The following is a 22,891-nucleotide window of genomic DNA, read 5'->3' as shown; positions in this document are numbered from 1 at the left end:
CTAGATAAAATTGAGACACCTATTTTTAGACAAAATTGAGACACCTATTTTTAGACGGAGGGGGTAACAAGCTACATTTCCTTAGTTACCAGTTCTAACTGCCCTCATTATAACTTTTAGTAGATGAATTAATTAGAAATTAGGATGCTATGTAACTCAAGTATCTCGTATACTCCCTCGGTAATAAAATAAGTGTCTAGAACTGCCCTCATTATAACTTTTAGTAGATGAACTAATTAGAAATTAGGATGAGATGTAACTGGAGGATCTCGTATACTCCATCCGTACTAAAATAAGTGTCACAACTTTATCTAAAATATATTACTCCCTCCGTCCATAAATAGATGTCTTATATTTGTCTAAATTTGGATGTATCTATGCACTAAATAGTGTCTATATACATTTAAAATTTGATAAATCTAAGACATCTATTTATGGACAGAGGTAGTAGATACATTCATATCTAGACAAAGTTATGGCACTTATTTTCGAACGGAGGCAGTATATCCTATGCTACCATTACTCTCTGCGATCAGATGTTCATTCCGTGTGTGTTGAGTCAGTACATCGTCTGCTCTACTTGCGCTCGGCTTGTCTGCTTGTTACTTGTGGCATTTTCTCAAAGTGTTTTCCGGTCACCATTGAAGAATGGGTTGCAGTTAGCAATATGTAGGTCTAATACAAAACTGAAATGTTTCTTTGGGGCCTCATTCTGTCTACTGCAGATGGACGGCTATGGTAGATATAATATAGTTGCAGTGGAAAGGACATAATTAAGACCAACAGAATGACGAGGCATCATATGTCAGTCAGAACCACAAAGAAATCTATTCCCTGTCTGCCGTCACCGTTGCCACAGGAACAGCAAGTAACTTGCTTTCGTGTCAGTTTTTCATGCTTCCTGGGGCACATTAGCTATATGGGTCCTCAGTAGATTAGAGTGGATAGCAGGAGATGCCCTACATGCTTCTGTAGTCAATGGGAGTGACTTCTTCCCCAGGAGCATCAAGATCTTCGTAACTGCGAGCAGGATCGGAAATAGGTTACCAGAAACTCATCGAGTTTTAAAGTGCAGTGTGGAACTAGATTCAATATTTTTTAACAGAAGAAATTGCTTCGGTAAGAGTGAACAGCAAAGTGATTACAATTCCTCAGCTCTACAATTAAACTGCATGATGCTAAACAAGTACAGAGTATAAAGTCTGCTGAATGCTGAACATACAAGGGTTGAAGAGAAATTTTTTTTTTGAAGGTAAAGAGAAAATTCAGCATAAAATCAAAGAGTCATTACATGGAACACAAAGACCTTGAATGCAGATTTTGGGTTCTTACTTATCTAATCCTTGAGAAAGTACAGAAATCGAAAAATGTTACCAGCTTACAAAACTTAGTACTAGAACAGATGAGTGTTACTTACCTTCGAAAAACACGAGGGTTGCGCGGGAAATACGGATACATGGGCATCATTGGTACCGGCATCAAACATTCCTTCCTACCCCGAGCACCATTTGGTCTTGGAGGTCTTTGCTCTCGCATCATTTGAATGGCCATATCTCGTCGTACAGGAACAAATGGACCAAATGGGCTAAAACAAGAGCAGCCAACATTAGTATTCTGGGCTTCTGGCTGGACTTTGTTACTAAATTACTAGCTAACTCGCATAACATAACCTACCCAGCACCACACACAGGGATTAGTAGTGGTGAAGAGGAGAATTCAGGGACAAATGGGGCATCTGAACCCTGTACGTCAATAGCGCCTACTATCTGCTCATCAGGCATTCGTCTCATTCTGTTGCTCTCCTGCACATATAACTGGTGGCAGTAATTATTAAAAATGTTGAAACTTCAGGTTTACCACTTTAATAAAAATCACTGCCGCTTTAGATGTAAATTCCCTGAGGCAACAAAGGCGAAAATGGCGATGCAAAAAACAAACGAAAAGGTTATTAGGATTGTTACGGAACCTGAATATTATCACAAGATACAATGCATCGAAAGCCTTGCAGGAAGTACTATGTAAATTTTGTATGGCATCAGATTAACTAATTGTTAACATTTCTAGTAAAAGCTGGTACCGTTAAACTTCAGGTAACTGGAAGTGGGAGGGGTTATTTACCAACAGAAATCGTCTTATTGTTGTATTCATAGAAAGTCAGATTTAATAGCCACCTTACTAAGGAAATAAATCAATAGCATGTGCATATACGCTCCCGCAAAAGATATCATGTATATATATACAAAAATATGTACTAAGTATTAATAACACAAAAAGAGATAAGAGTAATCTGCCTAGTTTGTAGTCTAAAATGTGGAAACAAAAAGTTCAAAGATCTACAACAAATACTTGGCCAGTAATTAGCGAGGGCCATCATGTGCGGATAATTATAGCATTTCACCAACTCATTGATAATGAGGATATACAACAAAAGAAGCAAGAAAAAAATTCTTTGAGGAAGCACATTGTAGAAGGAATGAATAGTTTGCTACAGTGCAATCACACAGCTTATTTTTAAAGTTTATGCAGGCAAGCATCAAAGTTTTCTCGCTCCACCGGCCAGTATATAAATAAGAAAATATTGAGAAGCATATCAGTCAAAGGAGAACAAACTAAATGGCATTCTCACTTGTTCAGGTTGCTGCATAACTGGTACTCCACCTGGGGCATTTGGATCACTGCATCAAGAAGAAACAAGAGGAGAAACATCACACTTTGACAGATTTTAAAATAGTACTCCCTCATTCCTGAAAAGGATGTCTCAACTTTGTCTACATACGCAGGTTACACGTGTCAGCGTGTAGATACATGCGAATTTAGACAAAGTTGCAACATCCTCTTCGGGATGGAGGGAGTATAATTTTTCTTCTATCTGGTTACACTGATACATACTTCATGTAATTTTGGCAGTAGATATCATCTTGAACTCCCGAAGTCAACACAGAGACCAAGTCAGGGTGCTTGAGTTTTAGATGCTTTTGAACAAACTCAGGAGCATGGAAAACTTTTCCACACCCCTTGGCTCCACACCCATACTTACAGCCACGATTCTCATCCATAATTTTCTTCACATGAAGTTCCAGAGTTTCAAGAGTTGCTGCATAAATTTTGTCATTGGCAGTCAATACAACTAGAGGATCATCGCCATTCACCAGTCTTTCGTGCCAGAATGAATCAAGTTGTTTCTCCCAATCAGCAGCACTAATGTCAAATGCACTGGCAGTTTTTTTGTCAGCCCTCACATGACGAAAACCGTTTGCATCTTCCCTTTCAGACATGCCATAGTAATCAACGCCATGGATACGCCATAAGTAAGTGAGGAGAGTGTCAAGGAGCTCAACACCATCAAGGCCCTTGACAGTAGTTAAGCCATGGACAATAACTATAGGCCCTGTGGATCCAACATTTGATCTGTCAAGATCTGCCTTGCCATGATCACCACCACTTGACAGAATGTTTCCAACAATACCCTTCTCCGCGTCAAGCTTTTGCACTAAAGCTAGAGTTTGATCTATGTCAGTTTGAATTCGTCGATACTTTGAACTGACCGGATGAGCTTTTGGAGCAGTTGAAAGTGGCCCTACTTTTAGGTGACCTCTTCCCTTCTTTCTTCTCTTGTTACCATAATCTTCAGCATTCCCATAGCTTCCATCGTTGTCATTTCCTGATTTGCTTGCTCCACCAGCAGTCATTTCAGGACCACTACACCAAGAAAATAAGGATATCAGCAAAACCAACATACTACTAGAAGATTCATAACACAAAATATGATAGGATTAGAGATGTATCTCACATGTCCAAAGTTCCACTTCGCAAATCAATAATAAAATTCTTCGCTGCAGCCTTACAAAACTCATTCCTCCTGCGTTAACAAAATAACACATGGCAATGATCAGCAAAGTTCAACTAGCAACAGAAAAGCTAAACTTAAGTAAGTGCAAAGAAAAAATAAGAAACAAAAAATAACACATATAGCTGTTCCATCTAGTTCTGATGTTTTACCATCATTGTTGATGCTACTCGACACAAGCCTGAATACCAAAATTCGTGACGGTAATCAAAGCATTTATAGAATGAGAGGTCGCAAACATTTCACCTTTCAATAACAGATAACAAGTTTGTCGGGTGATACTTCTCTTTCAACCTGCAATTACAATCCAACAAAACAAAATGAATAAAAACAAACCAATAATTTCTTGAGAGCGTAAGCTAACACGGTAACACCTCTAGATGAAAACATTTTAACATACCAAGTTTCATCCTTATGGAGATCAAAATAGGCACGTTTCTGTGTAGTAATGTATGCTGTCTTGTATTCTTGGTACCTAATTAACCATGGAAAATGAGGTATAGTTAACCAACTAGGTGGTTCTTAACTGAAATAGGCCGGGGTCTAGTACCAGTAGCTCAAATTGAGCTTGATTACCTTCTGCCAGCTTCATGTGGTGAAACATCATCTTCAAGAGCTTGGATAAAGTGTTTGTACGTCATTAATCCTTTACTGTAAATATTCAGAATCATATACGATCATATGCAGTGTAAGTATCATCTATCAGGGTTTCAAAAGGAGACATACCTAACCCGAGAGAGAATAATAAAATACACATGGCTTGAGGATTTAGGAACTAATAACAGCAAATTAACATACTAAGCAGATCAAATATATCCATTATGAGGCAGCATTTGTATACCTTTGGGTTATATCTTGACCATTACTGGAAGCAGGCCCATCTGAAATAACAGCAAGCAAATATCAAAAGTTCTGAAATGTAACCTTTTGTAATGCGCGCATGATCTGGAAACGCATGAAGCTTGTCAGCTAACAATAGCTGTTGTTTCCTTCTGTATAAGCAGGCTAGTAGTAGAACAGGTTAATTCCCATGGTTTGATACTAAGAACTGTAGATGTTTGTTTGTAGAGGTAAACTAAGAAAAAGAAAAACAGGTCCTAGTGTTGATCTCCCATCTTCCTCTGACAAGTAGCGATGTCGACTCAAACTTGTCCCAAACGTTTGGGAATAAATTATCATACTCTTGATCCAAGGAACAGTTGTTCAACCTAGGAAGCCACGACTAGTGCTTCAGTTATAAAGTAGCAAGTGTGTAATGTAGAGCACGAGACCAAGGGCAAAGCTGAAAAACTCTGCAATCACATCAGATAGCCACATGCAAGCTTAAACCCTCACAAGACAAGCTTAAACCCCCACAAGACAAGCTTAAACCCCGACGCCCCTTTTGTGTCACGAGCTGGGGATGGAAGGCCGTAGGTGAGTTCTGCAAGAGCAGCTAAACTGACAACCAAATTCAACATGACAGTCGATACAAGTCTTTTGGCGCAAGAGTGACAGATGTAAAGAATTTCTGCATTGATCTCAAAGCACAGTCGCATATTTCGAGGTGGCGGTGGATCAGCAAGGTGTGACGACCTGGGTTCAATCAAGTTTAGTGTCCAATTTATGGCTTCACCATCCCAAAACATACGACAACGCCATAGACCGAGAACCCTGAAAACTCTGTTTCGCTAGCTGTCGTCAATCGTGTTGTGCGAACTTGTTCTACAACGCAGAGAAGGAACCGGGTTTGGACATGCATGCGACCCAAAACGTGAAACCTCGTCAGAGCCGGCTCACCTGAGGGGCGATGCCCGGTGAACTCGACGCGGCCTCCAGCGTGCCAGTACCTGCAGCAAGCAGCGCCGAGACAGAAACAAACACACAGACACACGTACGTTAGCTCGGCAAGCCGGGAAACGAGTGCCGGAAAACGACACCGAAGCCGGGAAACGAGTGCGCTGCGGCGTACCTGCGCAGGCGCTTCGGCGGGCCGGGAGACGGCGAGCGTGGCGGCGGGGAGCGGCGCCGCTTGTTGAACGGCGAGGGCGGTGGCGACCACAGGGTGGCGCTGGCGCTGGGGCTGGAGGCCCTGCTGCTCCTCCCGGAGCCGGAGCGCGGCGAAGAGTCGGACTCCAGGCGGTAGACGACGCGCTCGGGGCGGAGCGTGACGGGCGGGGGAGCGGGCGGGAGCGGCACGTTCACGCGCGTGCCCTGGGTGTCGGCTCCGGGGCTGGAGCCGCGCGGCGGGTCGACGAAGAGGCGGGAGTAGCCGAGCGGGGGTGGGGGAGGGAGCGCGTCCGCGTCCGCGTCCGCGCCGCCCTCCCAGCGGTCGAGGAAGGCGACGCGCGAGCCGGGCGGCGGGGGCGGGGGTAGCGCCTCCCCGCGTCGTCGTCCGCGCCCCGCGTGACGGTGGTCGGGCGGCGCGCGGTCCGGCAGCAGGTCTCTGGGAGAGCACGCGCGGCCCGCCATTGCAACGTGACCAGGGTTGGTTCGTACGGAGATGGAGGAGAAGAATGCGTGGGGAAGGAGGAGAGGAAGTAAATGGAAGCGGAGCAGGTGAGGGAGAGGGAGCGAGGGAAAAAGCTGCAACCCACTGCAGAGGCGATCAGAGCCGGAGGAGGAGTAGCGCGCACGCCGCGGCTGTGTCGCTTCTGGGAACTCGTGCGGAGCGGAGGTCGGGCTAACGGGCTTGGGCTGGGCCAGGAACGGAAAGCCCAATGGGCCTATTTATTCGATCCTTCTAGACCATACGGCAGCCATAAAAAAAACCAACCACATGATGCAATACATGCCAGGCCAGTGAATGCAGTGCAAAGCCACCAAAGGCTGCCAAAAAAATGATCCGCGATATCTCAGATGCCATAACGATGATGATGCGTTCAAAGAACGTGAGGAGATCGAGTGGATTCAATGGAGGGATATGAACTGTACTCCAGCGCAGCACCGGTGACAGGGCAGGGCAAGAAGACTACCCAGTGATTTGAATGGCATGGTTACAATGTATGAGCTGAACATATCCACACTGTCCAGCTCCTTCCAGACCACATATACACATTTCATTCAGCGGTCAGAACTGTCTAACATCTGATGGTGTGACCATATAACGTTTCTGAATCAACAAGAGAAAAAACTGTGACGGTGTGAGGTGACGCGTATGGATGGATGGATGTACATGGGGATTTGGGGAGGGAAGGCAAACTGCTATTGTGGTGACCAAGGGTTTGGAACCTGGCAGCATGTGCCGGCTCTCGTCAGTCATGGCTCACGAGCAGTCGAGCTCGGAGCTCGCCAGCCTCCGCTTCAGGGACTCGTTCTCCTTGCGGAGCTTCATCACCTTCTGCTTCAGAGCCTCCACGTGCTGGACCGCCACCGAGTCCCTCTGCTGCTCCGCCTGCTTCATCTTCATAATCCTCACTAGATCATCAAAACACGAAAATGCAGTCAACATGTGGTAGTCAACCGATATGATCATACATCAACTAACAATCGAAAACTCTTTCCAGCCCGTGCTGTTCGCACAGACTCGTTTCTTCGGTTCACCGGTCCAGATCAAACTTACGCTCATTCTCCGCGCTCTTAAGCTTCCTCTGCACGTCGTTTTTCTCCTCCTGCTCGACCATGATCACGTCGTTCAAGTCCTGGATATCGTTCTTATCTGCACCAGGAGCAAAGGAGGTGTTTTCCATCATGAGAGAACAAGCGGCAAAATCCAAAGCATGAATACTGCTTCAGCATGGAGCAGAAGTTCAGAACATTACACTGCATGTGCACTTCAGCTGTGACCTGCTCCAACCTGCCACCTAACATGTCGATGTGAGCCTTATGAGCTCCCAGGTCTGACTTGAGTTGCCCTATCATAGCTTCATCGGTGGCTCGCTGAGCAAGGGCGCAGCTGGTTGTAGTGAAAGTTAGTGCTTTCGGTTTTCACAAAAACAGTCAACAGGATAATTTGGTCTGGATCTCCCGCTTCTCTATACAGTAATCTGTCACCTTTTCTTTTACCTGAGCTTGCTCTCCAGGGCATTGCTGTTCCTTTCACTGTCATGCTTAAGCTGTTCGATTTCCTGCTTATACTCCTGTTTGAAATAAACACTTGTTAGATTGGTTTCATGGGTTAACTGGAAGCTTGCAAAGCAGTTGACTACCTCTTCCATGGATAGCAATCTGCCATTTGCTTTTCCTAATTCTTCCTTCAGATTTTGACATTCTGTGTGATATTTCACCTGAGCAACAAGTGCGTCAGAAATAGTCCAGAGTTTGACGGACATGATTACGTTGCATATAAAACCTAGCACTTCTCCAAACGTTAAAGTTGATCTATTATCACCTTTCAAGCTCCAAGCAGAAAAATCAGACCAAGCTGTACAATTTAAAGTTTATTACAGAATGAAAGTAAGCACAATCAACAGCTCCAACGCACTTGTTCAAACTATTTCCTTGGAAAATAGAAGAGTAAGCTGGAGCCCAGAGTGTCAAAACACAAGAAGCTATAGTACTCCATCAATTCAATCTCATCCCGCAGGTATAAATGACAGCCAAAAGAGTCACTCATGATGGAAATACCTCATATCATGAGAGATAAAAAAAGTTGTACTGTAAAATTTCAAGTTCACCAACCAAGTTGAGATCATCAACTTCATATACATCAAGTAGTTAACATCTGATGATGAAAATGAATCCAGTCATGTAATCATATTAGTATTATACATATGCCAACCTTCATGTAACATTGTAACTGCACTTAGTATTACAGTAAGTAGCAACCTACCTGGTTGGTGAACTTGAATAAAGTTTCAGTGTACAGCTTTCTTAATCGCTCATTATCTGCACAACACAAAATATCCAACTCAATTCTTCTTCCTACCACAGGAAGCAATGAAAATCATCACATACTGCACGATTTTAACAGGAAAGGAACAAACGGAGACCAAACTACGGGAAAATGTTGGAATTTCAGTTAAACCTCTCTTGAGATCTGCAATATGCGACTCAAGGGCTTTACGCTTCTTGGATTCAGAACTGTAGTTCACTCTTAAAGCCTGGGCCTCCATTATTGCATCTTTATACCCCTGTTCAAAACAAGGGACCAGTGAATAACATAACATCAACAGAGCACAAGAAAAAAAAAAATACTTGGATATAGGTAGGCCATATATCTTCCTTAATTAGGCAATGAAAACTGGTAAACTGGACATCTGTGGCAACACTTGAGCTCTGAAAACAGTAGAAATCACACATAGCACTCTCCCTGCCCCGCAGACTATCCTGCATATATGTTGGTTTGCTGAGCACTTGGCCACTTGGGCATTGGGATAACATCTCAGTTCTAGGAATCAATTGCAGTGTGTTCGAGTTCGACAGAGTGAATCGAGCACTGAGATTGAACTACTCTGAAGCTTTCCCAGCACAATAACATATCTCCATTATCAATATCACGAAAATGTTCTTCAGCATACCAATCGACTACCACAGTCAGCAGCATTGGCCAAGCATGTAATTCAACTGGAAGGTGATACCCAAACATATGCAAATACGGCAAACTACTCCCTATACGCGATATTTTCTCTCGATTCCTCCAATTTAGTCGGATATTATCAATCTATTAGAGACCCGCCATCTTGTGGGCATTTCATCCAACACCTGAGCGCCCTGCGTCGGCGTTGCCTCGGAAGGTTCAGGGCTCAGGAGTGAACTGCTAAGACGGCTCGAGTTCTGCAGCGCCTCGCCCCGAATCCCTAAGACCCGCGGCGAGCGGTAAGCGAGCAAAGGGCGAACCAGCCGGAGCGGGACGGTGGTAGGGCGGGATGGCGCAGCGCGGGGCGGTGCTGGCGACTGACCTGGGAGAAGCGGTGGAAGTTTCGGAGCAGCGACTCCAGCTCCTCGTCCCCCGCCGCCGCCGACATTGCTGCGCTTCTCCTGGCCTCCCCACGTTGCCCTTGCTCTGGTCGTGGTGGTGCTGGTCTGGTGGGACGCGGCGGCGAGCGACGGGCGCGCGTGACCGGAATTCCGGAAAGAGTACAAGGACGAGGCAGCGAGGGTACATTTGTAATTTTGCATCTTAGGGTTCATCTTCAGATTCATTTATTCAAATAGAGGAAATTGCACAAACCACTCACTTCTACCTGTTGCACAAACTACTCACTCTTCACGTCTTTTGCAGAAAACACCAATTTTACATGTAGTTGGTTGCGCAGAGATCCAAATTTGAGATTAAGCTAGTTAATCTGACGAATGGGTCCACGGCCAGTGATGATGTGGCACCTGAGTATCATAAACTAGTTTTTTTCAAGAATTTTTAAAAGTTTGAAAATTTTCAAATAAACAAAATAATATAAATCGAGGGGTATGGTGGCTGAAGGCGGTGTAAGTTCAAGATGGCAAGTACTTGTTGGCTTTAAATTATGTCAAACTTTTCGAGATTACTTATGTCATATTGTTTCAAATACTATATTTTTTTAGAACTTTTTGAAAAATTTGAACCCAAGTTTTAACCATATCTCACAAAAAGTGATAAATATTTTAAAGTATTTCAAACTTTTCTAGATTTGTTAGTTTATATTGTTCCATATATTGAAATTTTCATAATTTTTAAGGTTTAAAAATAGAATAGTTGATGACACGTGGATGCCACATCATCACTCACTATGGGCCCTGGCTATCAGATTTGCGGTTAACAAGTCTAATCCTTGATTTGGATCTCTGTGCAACCAACTACATGTAAAGTCAAAATAAGAAGAAAGGTAAATGGAGCTATTGTGCAGTAAAACTGGATATGCATAAGGCCTATAATTGTGTTGAATGGGTGTTTTTGGAAAAGATGATGATCCGATTGGGTTTTCATGAAGAATTTGTGGTTCTACTTATGGTGTTTGTCCACTCTGTCACATACAAGGTCAGATTTAATAATCAAGAGACAGAGGAATTTGTGCCTAGTAGAGGGATTAGGCAGGGTGACCCCATGTCACCCTATTTGTTCTTACTTTGTGCAGAAGGGCTCTCAAGTCTTCTAGCTCATAGAGAGGAGGTTCGTGACATAGAAGGTGTCAGGGTTTGCAGAAATGCTCCATCAGTGTCGCATTTACTGTTTACTGATGATTCCCTTATCCTTATGAAATCTGATATGACTAATGCAACCTCATTGAGACAGGTTCTTGATCAATACTGCGCAAGTTCAGGACAACTAGTGAGTGAAGCCTGATACGTCCAATTTGCATCACTATTTTATATCATAATTTGCTGTTATTCATTGATATATTTCATATTTGGAGATGATACTTATGTTATTTCATCTATTTTTGCATGCTTCATGATTATTGGAGGATCGCGCACCGAGTCGTGGATTCTCCGGAAAAAGCGCCGTCAGAATGCAATATTTCGGAAGATCAACAATTGACGGAATTTATATGAAAAATCCTATTTTTCCAGAAGACGAAGGGAGCCAGAAGGGGGAGCCGAGGAGGGCCACCGTGGGCCCACCTCACAGGCCGGCGCGGGCCAAGGCCTGGTCGCGCCGCCTTGTGGGGAGGGGGCCCACAGCCCCCTCTGGCCTCCTCTCCTTCGCGTATTTCTTCGTTCCGAAAACCTAAACTCCAGGGGGACAGTCGCGAAGAGTCACAGCCACCTCTGCGAGGCGAAGAACACCAGAGAGAAAAGAGCTCTCCGGCAGGCTGAGATCCGCCGGGGAAATTCCCTCCCGGAGGGGGAAATCGACGCCATCGTCACCGTCATCAAGCTGGACATCATCTCCATCACCATCGTCATCATATCCATCATCATCACCGCCGTCTCCACCGCTGCACATCGTCACCGCTGTAACAATTTGGGTTGGATCTTGATTGTTTGATAGGGGAAACTCTCCCGGTATTGATTTCTACTTGTTATTGATGCTATTGAGTGAAACCATTGAACCAAGGTTTACGTTCAGATTGTTATTCATCATCATATCACCTCTGATCATGTTCCATATGATGTCTCGTGAGTAGTTCGTTTAGTTCTTGAGGACATGGGTGAAGTCTAAATGTTAGTACTGAATCATGGTTGAGTAATATTCAATGTTATGATATTTAAGTTGTGGTGTTATTCTTCTAGTGGTGTCATGTGAACGTCGACTACATGATACTTCACCTTTATAGGCCTAGGGGAATACATCTTGTACTCGTTTGCCAATTGCGGGGTTGCCGGAGTGACAGAAACCTGAACCCCCGTTGGTATATCGATGCAGGAGGGATAGCAGGATCTCAGAGTTTAAGGCTGTGGTTAGATTTATCTTAATTACTTTCTTGTAGTTGCGGATGCTTGCAAGGGGTATAATCACAAGTATGTATTAGTCCTAGGAAGGGCGGTGCATTAGCATAGGTTCACCCACACAACACTTATCAAAACAATGAAGATTAATTAGCTATATGAAGCGAAAGCACTAGACTAAAATCCCGTGTGTCCTCAAGAACGTTTGGTCATTATAAGTAAACAAACCGGCTTATCCTTTGTGCTAAAAAGGATTGGGCCACTTGCTGCAATTATTTCTCTCGCACTTTACTTACTCGTACTTTATTCAACTGCTGCATCAAAACCCCCTGAATACTTGTCTGTGAGCATTTACAGTGAATCCTTCATCGAAACTGCTTGTCAACACCTTCTGCTTCTCGTTGGGATCGACATTCTTACTTATCGAAAATACTACGATACACCCCCTATACTTGTGGGTCATCAAAGCCAAATGCAGCATATTCTTTAGTCCTAATGTGGATCCTGATGTGAGAGCTGAAATATGTTCTGAACTAAATATTATGACAGAGGCAATTTCTGATAAATATTTAGGTCTCCCTGCTCTTGTTGGGGTGGATAGATCTGATAGTTTTTTATACCTTCTGGAACGGATCATCAAAAGGATAGAAGGATGGAAAGAAAAATTCTTGTCAATGGGAGGTAAGGAAATACTACTAAAAGCTATTATCCAATCTATTCCTGTATATGCTATGGCTGTGTTTAATATACCAAAGAAGCTTTGTAAGGAGATGATTGATGCAATGGCCTCTTTCTGGTGGGGAGATACATAGGAGAAGAAGTGAATGCACTGGATGGCATGGTGGAAATTGTGTGTGCGAAAGAAAATGGGAGGTATGGGCTTCCATGATTTACATGCTTTTAATCTTGCCATGTTAGCAAAACAGAGCTGGCGACTTGTTACAAAACCTGATTCACTTTGTGCTCAAGTCCTGAAAGCCAAGTATTACCCAAACTGTGATATCCTTAAAGCTGGACCGAAGAAGGGCGCCTCTTTTACCTAGCAAAGCATCATAGCGGGTCTAAGAACGTTTAAGAGGGGATGTATTTGGAGAGTTGGAACAGGGAAAAAAATAAACATCTGGTTAGACCCCTGGGTACCTCTAAGTCATGACCGGATGGTTCTAACACCAAGGGGTCAGACTCTGTTAAGAACTGTTGATGAATTAATTAATCTGGATACAATGCAATGGGATGAGCAAATGCTTACTGATAATTTCAATCCAATTGATGTTTCCAGAATACTTCGGATTCCCCTGAGTGAGAATGTGGATGAGGACTTCGTTGCCTGGCACCTAACAAAGTCCTATTCTTTTTCGGTAAAGTCTGCTTATTATTTAGAATGGAATCACTGTAATGGGAGAAGGTTAAATAGAGCGGATGAACAAGGACCAGCATCTCTGAATCCAGTTTGGGACATTCTTTGGAAACTGAACATACCAAGCAAAATCAAAATATTTGTATGAAAGGCCCTTCATGGTACAATTCCTGGCATGACAATCCTAGCAGACAGATATATTCCTGTGTCACCACAGTGTCCGGTTTGCTCTCAAGGCCCTGAGGACATTCTACATTTAATTTTTTCATGCAGAAGAGCGAAGGAAACCTGGCATTCTCTGGGGCTAACTGATGTTATTAACTCAGCTTTATTGGACCGCTCGGGCTCAGTTGTTCTCGAAGGAATTTTGAGAAACCAAAACCTTGTGCAAGGCGGTAATAATATAACAGAACTGAAGGAGTTAATTTGTGTTGGAGCATGGTACATATGGTGGCAAAGTAGGGGGTTTGTGAAGGGAGAAAAAGATTGCTTATCCGACCCAAACTGCTTTCTCTATTCAAGCCCTTAAATTACTGTGGTGCTTATAAAAATGCTGAACCAAAGAAAGTGATTTGGAGCAAGCCACAATCATATGTCTACAAACTGAATATTGATGCTTGTTATTTTCCAAATGGATATGGCGCTGCAGGTGTGATTATCCGCAACTATAAGGGTGAAGCCATTGCGGGATCAAGTTCCTTGATGCAAAATCTCGGTGATGCAACATCGGCTGAAGCTTCTGCATTATTACATGGCCTCCAGCTAGTTGAGAGGATTGGTTGCTCTCCTGTGACTATAGAATCAGATTCCATGGAACTGGTTCAAGCTTTTAATGGAGAAGTGCAAACCTGGAGCTCCTACACTGCTACCTTAGCAGACTGTTTCATCACTGCTAGTAGAATTGGCCAGATTACTATGAAGCATTGTTTTCGTGAGGCAAATAGTGTAGCTCATGAGTTAGCTAGAGTTTGCTTTGATACAAATATTTCTACTTTTGGGGACTGCGATCCCTCTAGTTTTATTTTTCCTTTTGTAATGAATGATGTGACGTTGTTCACAACGATGTAACAATACTTTGTTTCACATGCAGCAAGTTCCAGACGCACTCTTTTCCTTCCAGGGTACCGAAGGGGGCTGAAAGGTTTTTAATGAGGCGGCTTGCTGACCTTAATATATGGGTTTCAAAAAAAACTACATGTAAAGTTGGTATTTTCTGCAAAATACGTGAAAAGTAAGTGATTTATGCAACATAGACAACAATATTGAGTGGTTTGTGCAATTTCCACGTTCAAATAAAAATATGGAAGACTCTATTCCTTCGGTTTTTAACATATAGTTCCTCCCTTCATAAAAAGATGTTGAGAATAGAGAGAGTATATATATTATTCTTATAAATAAAAGCTGCTACATTATTTTTATAAATAAAAGCTGCTCATTTTTTTCTACATGCAGTTATAATTATACAACAAAAAGATGTCTAGACCGTATCTACACAAATTTAAGCAACTTATTTTAGAACGAAGGAAGTACAAGTGTCTCACTTTTGTCTAGATATAGATATAGCTAATCGCATTTTAGTTATAGATATATATGTATCTAGAAATGAAAATCTCCAATGGTCTATGAAATTATCCCGCATTGCGCTTTGATCACGAACTTACAAATCGTCAATTATGGGTCAAGAAGTTTCCCCGCACGAGTGTTTTGGCCATTCTGCCACGGCCACGGTTAGTTTGTTGATGTGACCAATCGTTTTTTTTCAAGTTGCCCCCTAAAAAGTCAAACTAAGAACCAGAAAATCAGAAAAACAAAATTTAGGGGCCAATTTGCAAAAAAATTGCCCACGGAGTGACTAAAAAACTCACGCATGGCAACTTCGTGACCCAAAATTCACGATTTGCAAGTACGTGGCCGAAACGCACATCCGTGATAACTTCATAGATTAAATTGGGGTTTTTCTCCTAAAAAAGTTAAGACACTAATTTTATCATGGAAAGAGTATTGGCTTGTTTGGCTCATGTTGTCAGAAACCATTGACGTTCTTCTATGTTCGAATGTGATTTGAAATAGAAATTCCATTTATCTAGGGACATGGAGTAGATCGGTGACACCGTGGAGACCGCCGGCCCGCTCCAAAGTCTAACAATGAACTTTTTAACTACAACAATTTAAACATAACCTATTTGAGCAAGAATGTCCGCTGACTGCTTGCACCAAACTTTCTCCAATGGATAGATTGTACTCATTTTCATGTCATAAGTATTTCATTTTTTTTATGAAAACAACTAATCATATTCGACATCTTTGATTGATTCACGGGATTTCTTTAGCAATTTTTTTCCGCGAGTAGTTTTTGATTCATAGAACTGGGTCCCATGAACAAGAAAATCTCAAGACATGTCTTTTGTTTTTCTTGGTGAAAATGTGAAATCAAGCAATGTAAATATTCAATCTAATAGGGATCCAAATGAACATGATGTTGCACTCCAACGCTTCCCCTATTTTCACGTGTCTTTTAGTATTGCTATCAAAAGGTTGAGAGGATAAAGAACTACCAATTGGTCGGATTGTTAAGAAGATGGTTGTAGCTCCACCCCAATAGAGAACTCAAGTGTGACGCTTTTCGTTCATACACATTTTCTTTGTTCTGAAATGACTTAAGCTTTTCTAGATATAGATGTATCTACACATTAAAATGTGTCTAGATATACCTGTATTTAGATAAAACTAAGTCCCTTATTTTGGAATGGATATAGTACTTTCTCTAGCCCAAGAAAAATGGCTGAGATTTTTGTAAAATTTAGATGCATCTAAACATTATTTAGTATCTGCATACATTCAAATTTTGATAACTTTCCAACATATTTTATGGGACAGATGGAGTATTATACTTTGGTGATGTGAGTGTGTACACCATACAATCCTGAATTACTGATCGTGTGGACGTCAAAGAACATATAGTTCTCCCGGTGAAAAAAAGACACTAAAGACTAAAGTCCATCAGAGAGGAGAATCAACGACACACATATAGCAGCCAGCCAGTGATTCGACACAAAGGTAAGCCAGCACCACGCTCTAACATGCTTACTAAATTACTGCGAGAAAATAGACATGAGAAAACACATGTATAGAATAGTGCAGCACCATCTGTTCAGCTGTTCGTCAAAACTAACTTGAGAAAACAGACGACGGGTTTACATTTTGCAGCGGTAACTGGGCAATTCCACACTTCCCATGGAATGATACTAGGATCACCAAGGATGTCACTTGGTACACTTGTTAGACGCCTTTCTGTGTGGAACGTTGTTGATGCTTGAGTCGGCATTGCTGCCCTTGTGTATGGAAAATATTACCAGTTCAAGGTATTCTTGGACTGCTGGAGCTTCGCGCTATAAGCACTTTCCAATTCCTCCTGCAAAATTACAATGGTAACTGACTTTCAGCACTTAGAAAATGACAGGACCACAACACAGCCAAGTGCTGGTTCCGTGTAAGCAAGTAGATGGTTCAGGTTTACTCCCCCTTTGCTCTTAACGAAAGGGTGACGTGGTCATCAGTGCCAAACCATGTGATGCGGATGACATGGAAGCTCGAAAACCACTAGAGGGGATAAATTAATCTGGTTTTAAAAGTTCAGTGGTCTGGGTAAGCCAACAAACAAACTTCAGGGGCTTATCCAAACAAACCGCATACTTACAGAGAGTTGCTATTATTAAATTTTCTCAAGCAGATATGCCACAGCAGTACTGAACAGTCAGCCTGAGCATAACACTACGAACTGACAGTCAAACTTATCCTTCCAGTTTAAACTGTAGAAGAGAGCTTGAGTGAAACTAAACGAGCTTTTCCAATTTTCAGAAGACATAAAATTACTAGGGTGATGCTTGTAATCAACCCGGTACGAAGAAGATCCTCCCATGATTGGCCCAGCTTCTACTGTATTGCGTATGCCTATGGCTATGCCGCTATGGGTATCATGCTGATCGAGGAGGAATTTCACATGGCTCAAACTGTTGAATATGAATGCCTTTTGATGGTGATATGACCCTAGAAACACAGCAGCAAAGAATACATACCTTGCAAGCTTTCAGCATTGGTTGCAGAAAGGATGTTCTGAAAAATCTGATGGATTTCTCAAGGGATGTTCTCTCCCAATCTGCAATTCAAATAGGATTATGAGGAGTATCCAAGATAAGGTTGTATGGTACAAAAACGTCATCTTCAAGTTTTAATATGATGCACTTTAAAGCACAATCCCAGAAGGTGCAAGTTTGTAAATAACCTACCGCTCTCAGAATCCATCTGCATACCAGCAGCATTGAGCTCTCCTAACAGCTGGGCATGTATGGTAGATTCAGCAAGTCAGTATTGGATCAAGTATCGAAAGGCACAAATAAAAAAATAGCACATAATATGTTTTATGTTTGCTTCTACGGACAATACCTGTGATAGAGTTGGAACAGCCGAAGGATCAAAATCGTCACAATTGTTGGGATCAATTGGAACACAGACACGTCCTGCAGAAACATTTAAAACAGTTGTTAGAACTAATGCTATCATCCATATAGTTGTCCAAAGAAAAGAGAGCACAGTCAGCTCTGAAAAGAAGAAATGTAAGCGTTCAGTGAATCCATACTTTGTTAAAAATTCACATCATTCAGAGCAGTAATACTAGAAACTTCTAATGGATAATAAGTCCCATGCTGAGTACACGGTGTATGCAACTGTGACCCCTAATTAAATTAATAAACCGAATCAGAAGTCTATTCAGTTTTTTACCTGTCTTTGGATGTATGCAGAAGGGGGCTTTCAGTAAATGATTCATGTGTTTTGACACCTGATATACAACATCAAGTTTCATTACTAAACAGAAAAAAGAAATCACTTGCTACGAACATGAATTGGTGATGATTTTTCTTTTACCTCCATGTCAAGTCTAGGATACGTGTAAGAGAAGACAATCTCTTCTACACATCTGCGAAGCCCCTGCGTCTGAGACATAAAAAATAATTTACAGGAGTTACTAAACCTATATTTCAACATGATAAGTTGAATAACAAAATGCAACTATAATTTAGAAGTCAGAAGCATGAATACTGCACATAACATCGTGTTGAACCCTCAAGAAATCGATAACTAGCACACATGCAATAAAAGTGTATAGGATTGCGGGAGATTAAACACTAACCTTATGTTTTCCTGACTGCAAGGTTGTCTTTAACTGCTCCCATCTTGCTGTATTTACATCTTCCTTCGAAATAGAGGACCGTCTATTTCCTTGCCATCGGTCATGGAGCTCACTAGCAACATCTAGAAATGACACACTTTTAGGATAATGTCCAACACATTTCATACTTGGTGAACAAGAATATGTCGATGGCAGTGATATTTAAAGAACATTGTCTCAGCTTCTTAAGGTTGTTTCTTACTTTCATCAGGAATAAGTTCAAGTATCTTCTGACATCTCTCTTCTGATGCCAATAGTTGCTGGCTATGTAATAGTTTGTCTTCGAAGAAGCATTTTAGGACATCAGTGTATGACCGTCTGCAGGAGCATAAAGTTTCAGCATAAACTACATTTGCGAGAGACACAGCACAACAGATGGTTATGTTTAGGACATACGCAAGGAAAGGGTGGAGGGCAGGCCCAATCAGCGACACCTTCTTCAATGCATTCTCATTACCCTGTAAAAACGTAATGCAGATGTATACATTTGAGAAAAAGGCGTGGAGAGGGGCCAAGAGTTATAAATCAAGAAGTGCCACCTTATAGACACGGAAGTAGTCGGCAATTGCAGATCTCTGTTCATTGGTGAGCCTAACAGGGGAACAGAGATAAATTTAACGGTCAACAAACAAAGGAAACAAGCAAATGTTTTCTTCAGCTAAAACAAGGTTCTCTTGAACATACTTTCTTGCTCTACTATCACAAACCCAGCAATGGACACCACGGCGACCACTATATACCCACAGTATATGATTGAAACCAAAATCACCTGTAAATACATACTTTCAATTATTTAAAGTAAAGCAGGCCAAGAAAGCAATAGACTGCAATTAAAGTCAGCTATCCATAAATTCCATAGCACAATGTGAATTTCATTTGTGCTTAAAAATAGCAAAACAGCATGCCTCTAAGTGAAGCATCCATGATTTTGATAACAATGGTCATTAATGGCCAGCAATCCAGACAGGTGTCAGCTCCAGAGCAGCAGTACCGAACATCATCATAATCAGATATATCCTGGGAATATTCAAAACAATCACAGTTGGCAACGGTAGAATAAAGATATCACGGTCTAATGATGGAAAAAAAGAACATGACATGTTTCTTACAATATCGAAAATGAGCTCTCTCTCCACTGGTACGAAGACATTATTGCCAGACTGGGCATAAGCGTGTCGCTTTGCAGGCTACAAAAAAATAATTTCACTGAGCAATAGCATCACACAGAGCATAATACATATAAAAGTTTAATGACATTATATCATACATCTACACTGTAGACAGGTCCAATGTCAATCTTGAAAGGGCACTTCTCTTTGATAGAACTCTCGAATTCAGCTGGACTGTCAAAGGACTGGAACCGCAGATAGATGTCGTTCTCCAGCGTAAACGAAAGCTCTCGGCGACCAATGTATGACTGATCACATCCTGGATGCTTTGCATCTACAGAAAAAAAAATTCAGTTAACACGTAGCAAGACAACTAGTACCTAAACGAAAGTAGTAAAGCGTGACCGCAGACCATTTCCGTAGGAGAGCCACTTGAAGAAATCACCATACGGGAAGAGCTTTGCTGCAATTGTGATACAACCATCAGCGCAGCTGTGAGTTTGAACTTAAGCAGATTGTGTTGAAACTTGCACCATACTTTTGTATTTTGTAGCAGAGGTGGTGCAAGGGATACAGATCTGCCGCATCATTTCAGCTTCATTTACCCTATCGGTTCGACTACTATGATTTAGTATGGAAAATTGGCTCCAGCACGGCACTTACCGTAGTAGATTCGGAGGTAGTCGGTGTTGAATCCGTCAGGCAGGGCAGCGCCGACTCCTTGCTGCTGCTGGTGCTCATCAATCTCCATGTTATCAACCCTCTTATCCTCCATGTCTGAGGAGGGCTAGATCGACCGTGCGTAGTGAACAAGAACCTAATGGAATAGTGGATGCATATGTTAAATTAGAAGGTACCACACAGCAACAGCAAGCGAGCAGGTAAATCGGCATCTGACTGCAACAGGAGAAGACAAAGGGGAGAGTACGAAAGGGGGAGCGACGGCAGAGGGGGGAAGAGGCGCTGCTAGCACAGGGGGGGGGAGGGGGGGGAGCGGAGGGGAAAGATCAGGGAGAGACGGAAATCACCTGCGGCGTCGTCGCCGCCGCCGTCGCCGAGGGATTCGCCCGCCGCCGAGACCAGGGAGAGGTGGGAGCGGCGCGGGGCAGAGAAGGATGGCGGGAAATGGGAGCAGTTTCGCGCCCTTGGGCGGGGAAGGTCAAAAGAGTAGGGTACAGGAGGAACTAGCGAGGGCGATACTGCAAGACAAAGAAAAACCGAGGGGCAGCTTGGAATGTTGCCATTCAAGGATCTAAGGGCATCTCCAACCGGGCGACCCAAACGGACGCGCTGGGCCGTCCGTTTTGGGCCGTTTGCGTGCCCGAGCGGACGCGCGGACAGCGCCCCGCGTCCGCGTGTCCGTTTGGGTCGCACGCTGCGCCCAACGCGGCGACCCAAAGAGACGCCACGTGGTTCGTCTTCCTTGCGCGGCGCTGCGCCATGGCAGGCCTCGACGGGACAGCCATGGTGGGCGGTGGAACGCGCGGGAAAGTTCCCGCGCGCACCAAGGTTCCCACGCGCGCGAAAACGCCATTGCCGCGAGCGACCGCCCAAGTTTCCCGCCAGGCCGCCGGCTATAAAAGACGGCGGCGGTCTCACACAGACCGCAACACCATCCTCTCCCCTCCACCTTCTCCGTCGCCATGCCGCGCACCCTGCAGGCCACATGGGCCAAGCTCTCCCTCGCCGCCCAGGCCAGGTTCCCGCGGACGGTGGAGGAGGAGCGCGCGGACTCGCGGTGGGTCGCCGACGACGAGGTGCTCGCGTCGCGCGAGGCGGCGGCACGAAGGCCGGTGACGCGGAGATGGTGGAGGCGGCCGCGGAGGGCTGGCACGAGACCGCGGACGGCTGGTACGAGGCCGCGGAGGAGGGCGGCCGCCGCGGAGGAGCCCGTCAACGAGAAGGACCTCGCTGGCGAACATCAACGCCGCCATCGAGGAGCGACTCGCCGACCTCACGCGCGCGTGACGAAGGAGCACGAGGGCATCTGGCGGGCCGGCCGCCGCCGCTAGGCGACCTCCTCGGCCGGAAGAACGAGCTGCTCGCTATGCGAGCAGCCCGTCACCTCATCCAGATGCCGTCCCCGAGCGGCGCGCCGGGAGGATGCTGAGTCGGCGGAGCGCGGCCGGCAAGAGCGCATGCGCCGGCGGCAGAGAACCACGAGGCCCGTGCCCCCGCCGCGTCCGCATTGAGGCGCGCACCGCCGTGGAACGCGCCGCTCTGCAGAGGTGGAGCTATGCGGGAAGCGGATGATTCCGCCGCAGAGACGGAGCGCGAGCGCGCCCGAGGTGCGCGGACGGAAAGGAGGAGGATGACGGCCTCCGTCCGCTGCGGAGGCCCGCGCGCCGCCGCCGTGCCGCCGCCGACGCGCCACCCGGCCCCGTAGGCCGGGAGTGGAATCCTCACGCGTACAGGCCGCCCGCGTCGAGTGAAATCCACGGCCCCGACGGCGAGCCAGCGAGGAGTCGCCGGCGAGGCCGCCGGCCCCGTCCGTATTTAGGATAGAAGTAGTAGGTAAAAAAATGTAATGAGTTCTTTTTAATGAAAAATATTATTTATGCCTATGACACGCGGGCCAGGGGCGGACAAGGGACGGACGCGAGCGACCAGCCTTTCGCGTCCGCGGCCACGCAAACCCGGCCAAGATTTGGGCAGGGTTTGCGTCGATCCGGACGCCACGGCCATCCGTTTTAGGGATGGGTCCGCGCGCTAGGCCGCGTTTTTGTCCGTTTCGACCCATCCGGACGCGCGGGCGCGGGATGGGTCGCCCGGTTGGAGATGCCCTAAAGTCCCCTCGACATGGAGGATGTGCGCTGTGATTTTTTCCTTGACGTTCCTTTTATTTAGTTTTCTTTTATGGGAGCAATTAAGGGCATCTTTCTTGGTCAAAAAAATTAAGGGCATCTTTGATTTATTTAAATATATATATATATTACAAGATTTACATCCTCAAAAAAAATCCATACGCCGGTTGTTTGATTTGTGGGATTGGATTCCATATGAATCATTTGCAGTATATTTCATATGAAATCTACTGTCCACCAAAACCTCTTTGCAAAGTCCTTGCGTAGCTTTGGAAATTGGAATGAGCATGACAATGCAATATGCATTTTTCCGTTCTAAGA

General features: G+C 44.2%; 3 protein-coding genes across 5 annotated transcripts; all 3 read right to left on the bottom strand.

The window, feature by feature from the left end:
- Positions 1 to 750: 750 nt before the first annotated feature.
- On the bottom strand, positions 751 to 6,382 carry LOC127308367 (serrate RNA effector molecule). 2 transcript variants are annotated; one of them, XM_051339171.2, is made up of 12 exons: positions 5,799 to 6,382; positions 5,627 to 5,676; positions 4,689 to 4,728; positions 4,424 to 4,498; positions 4,248 to 4,322; positions 4,094 to 4,141; positions 3,791 to 3,859; positions 2,890 to 3,699; positions 2,627 to 2,675; positions 1,675 to 1,802; positions 1,418 to 1,585; positions 751 to 1,020 (listed from the first exon to the last, which is right to left on the bottom strand). In XM_051339171.2, the coding sequence occupies exons 1-12, from the start codon at positions 6,296 to 6,298 to the stop codon at positions 960 to 962; spliced, it is 2,073 nt and encodes a 690-aa protein (XP_051195131.1). In that variant the 5' UTR covers positions 6,299 to 6,382; the 3' UTR covers positions 751 to 959. The 2 variants fall into 2 exon arrangements, with proteins under 2 accessions (XP_051195131.1, XP_051195130.1); XM_051339170.2 differs by having other exon boundaries at positions 1,675 to 1,814; positions 5,799 to 6,381.
- Positions 6,383 to 6,863: 481 nt separating this feature from the next.
- On the bottom strand, positions 6,864 to 9,871 carry LOC127308368 (protein At-4/1). Of its 2 annotated transcripts, none has more exons than XM_051339172.1 (8): positions 9,667 to 9,871; positions 8,793 to 8,898; positions 8,598 to 8,689; positions 7,975 to 8,052; positions 7,832 to 7,905; positions 7,588 to 7,721; positions 7,389 to 7,484; positions 6,864 to 7,243 (listed from the first exon to the last, which is right to left on the bottom strand). In XM_051339172.1, the coding sequence occupies exons 1-8, from the start codon at positions 9,730 to 9,732 to the stop codon at positions 7,092 to 7,094; spliced, it is 798 nt and encodes a 265-aa protein (XP_051195132.1). In that variant the 5' UTR covers positions 9,733 to 9,871; the 3' UTR covers positions 6,864 to 7,091. The 2 variants fall into 2 exon arrangements, with proteins under 2 accessions (XP_051195132.1, XP_051195133.1); XM_051339173.1 differs by having other exon boundaries at positions 8,598 to 8,653.
- A 6,671-nt stretch (positions 9,872 to 16,542) lies between these two features.
- Positions 16,543 to 20,937, bottom strand: LOC127308369 (uncharacterized). Its single transcript, XM_051339174.2, has 17 exons — positions 20,795 to 20,937; positions 20,430 to 20,583; positions 20,179 to 20,229; positions 19,925 to 20,100; positions 19,767 to 19,844; positions 19,563 to 19,674; positions 19,342 to 19,426; positions 19,197 to 19,248; positions 19,054 to 19,115; positions 18,860 to 18,975; positions 18,619 to 18,740; positions 18,354 to 18,422; positions 18,210 to 18,267; positions 17,874 to 17,947; positions 17,717 to 17,765; positions 17,507 to 17,586; positions 16,543 to 16,842 (listed from the first exon to the last, which is right to left on the bottom strand). The coding sequence occupies exons 2-17, from the start codon at positions 20,539 to 20,541 to the stop codon at positions 16,780 to 16,782; spliced, it is 1,359 nt and encodes a 452-aa protein (XP_051195134.1). The 5' UTR covers positions 20,542 to 20,583; positions 20,795 to 20,937; the 3' UTR covers positions 16,543 to 16,779.
- Between the last annotated feature and the right edge of the window lie 1,954 nt (positions 20,938 to 22,891).

Source organism: Lolium perenne, chromosome 6 (genome assembly GCF_019359855.2).
Source record: "Lolium perenne isolate Kyuss_39 chromosome 6, Kyuss_2.0, whole genome shotgun sequence".
NCBI classification, from domain to species: Eukaryota; Viridiplantae; Streptophyta; class Magnoliopsida; order Poales; family Poaceae; genus Lolium; species Lolium perenne.
The sequence above is the reverse complement of the archived record's forward strand: the minus strand, read 5'-3'. Positions and strand labels throughout refer to the sequence as shown.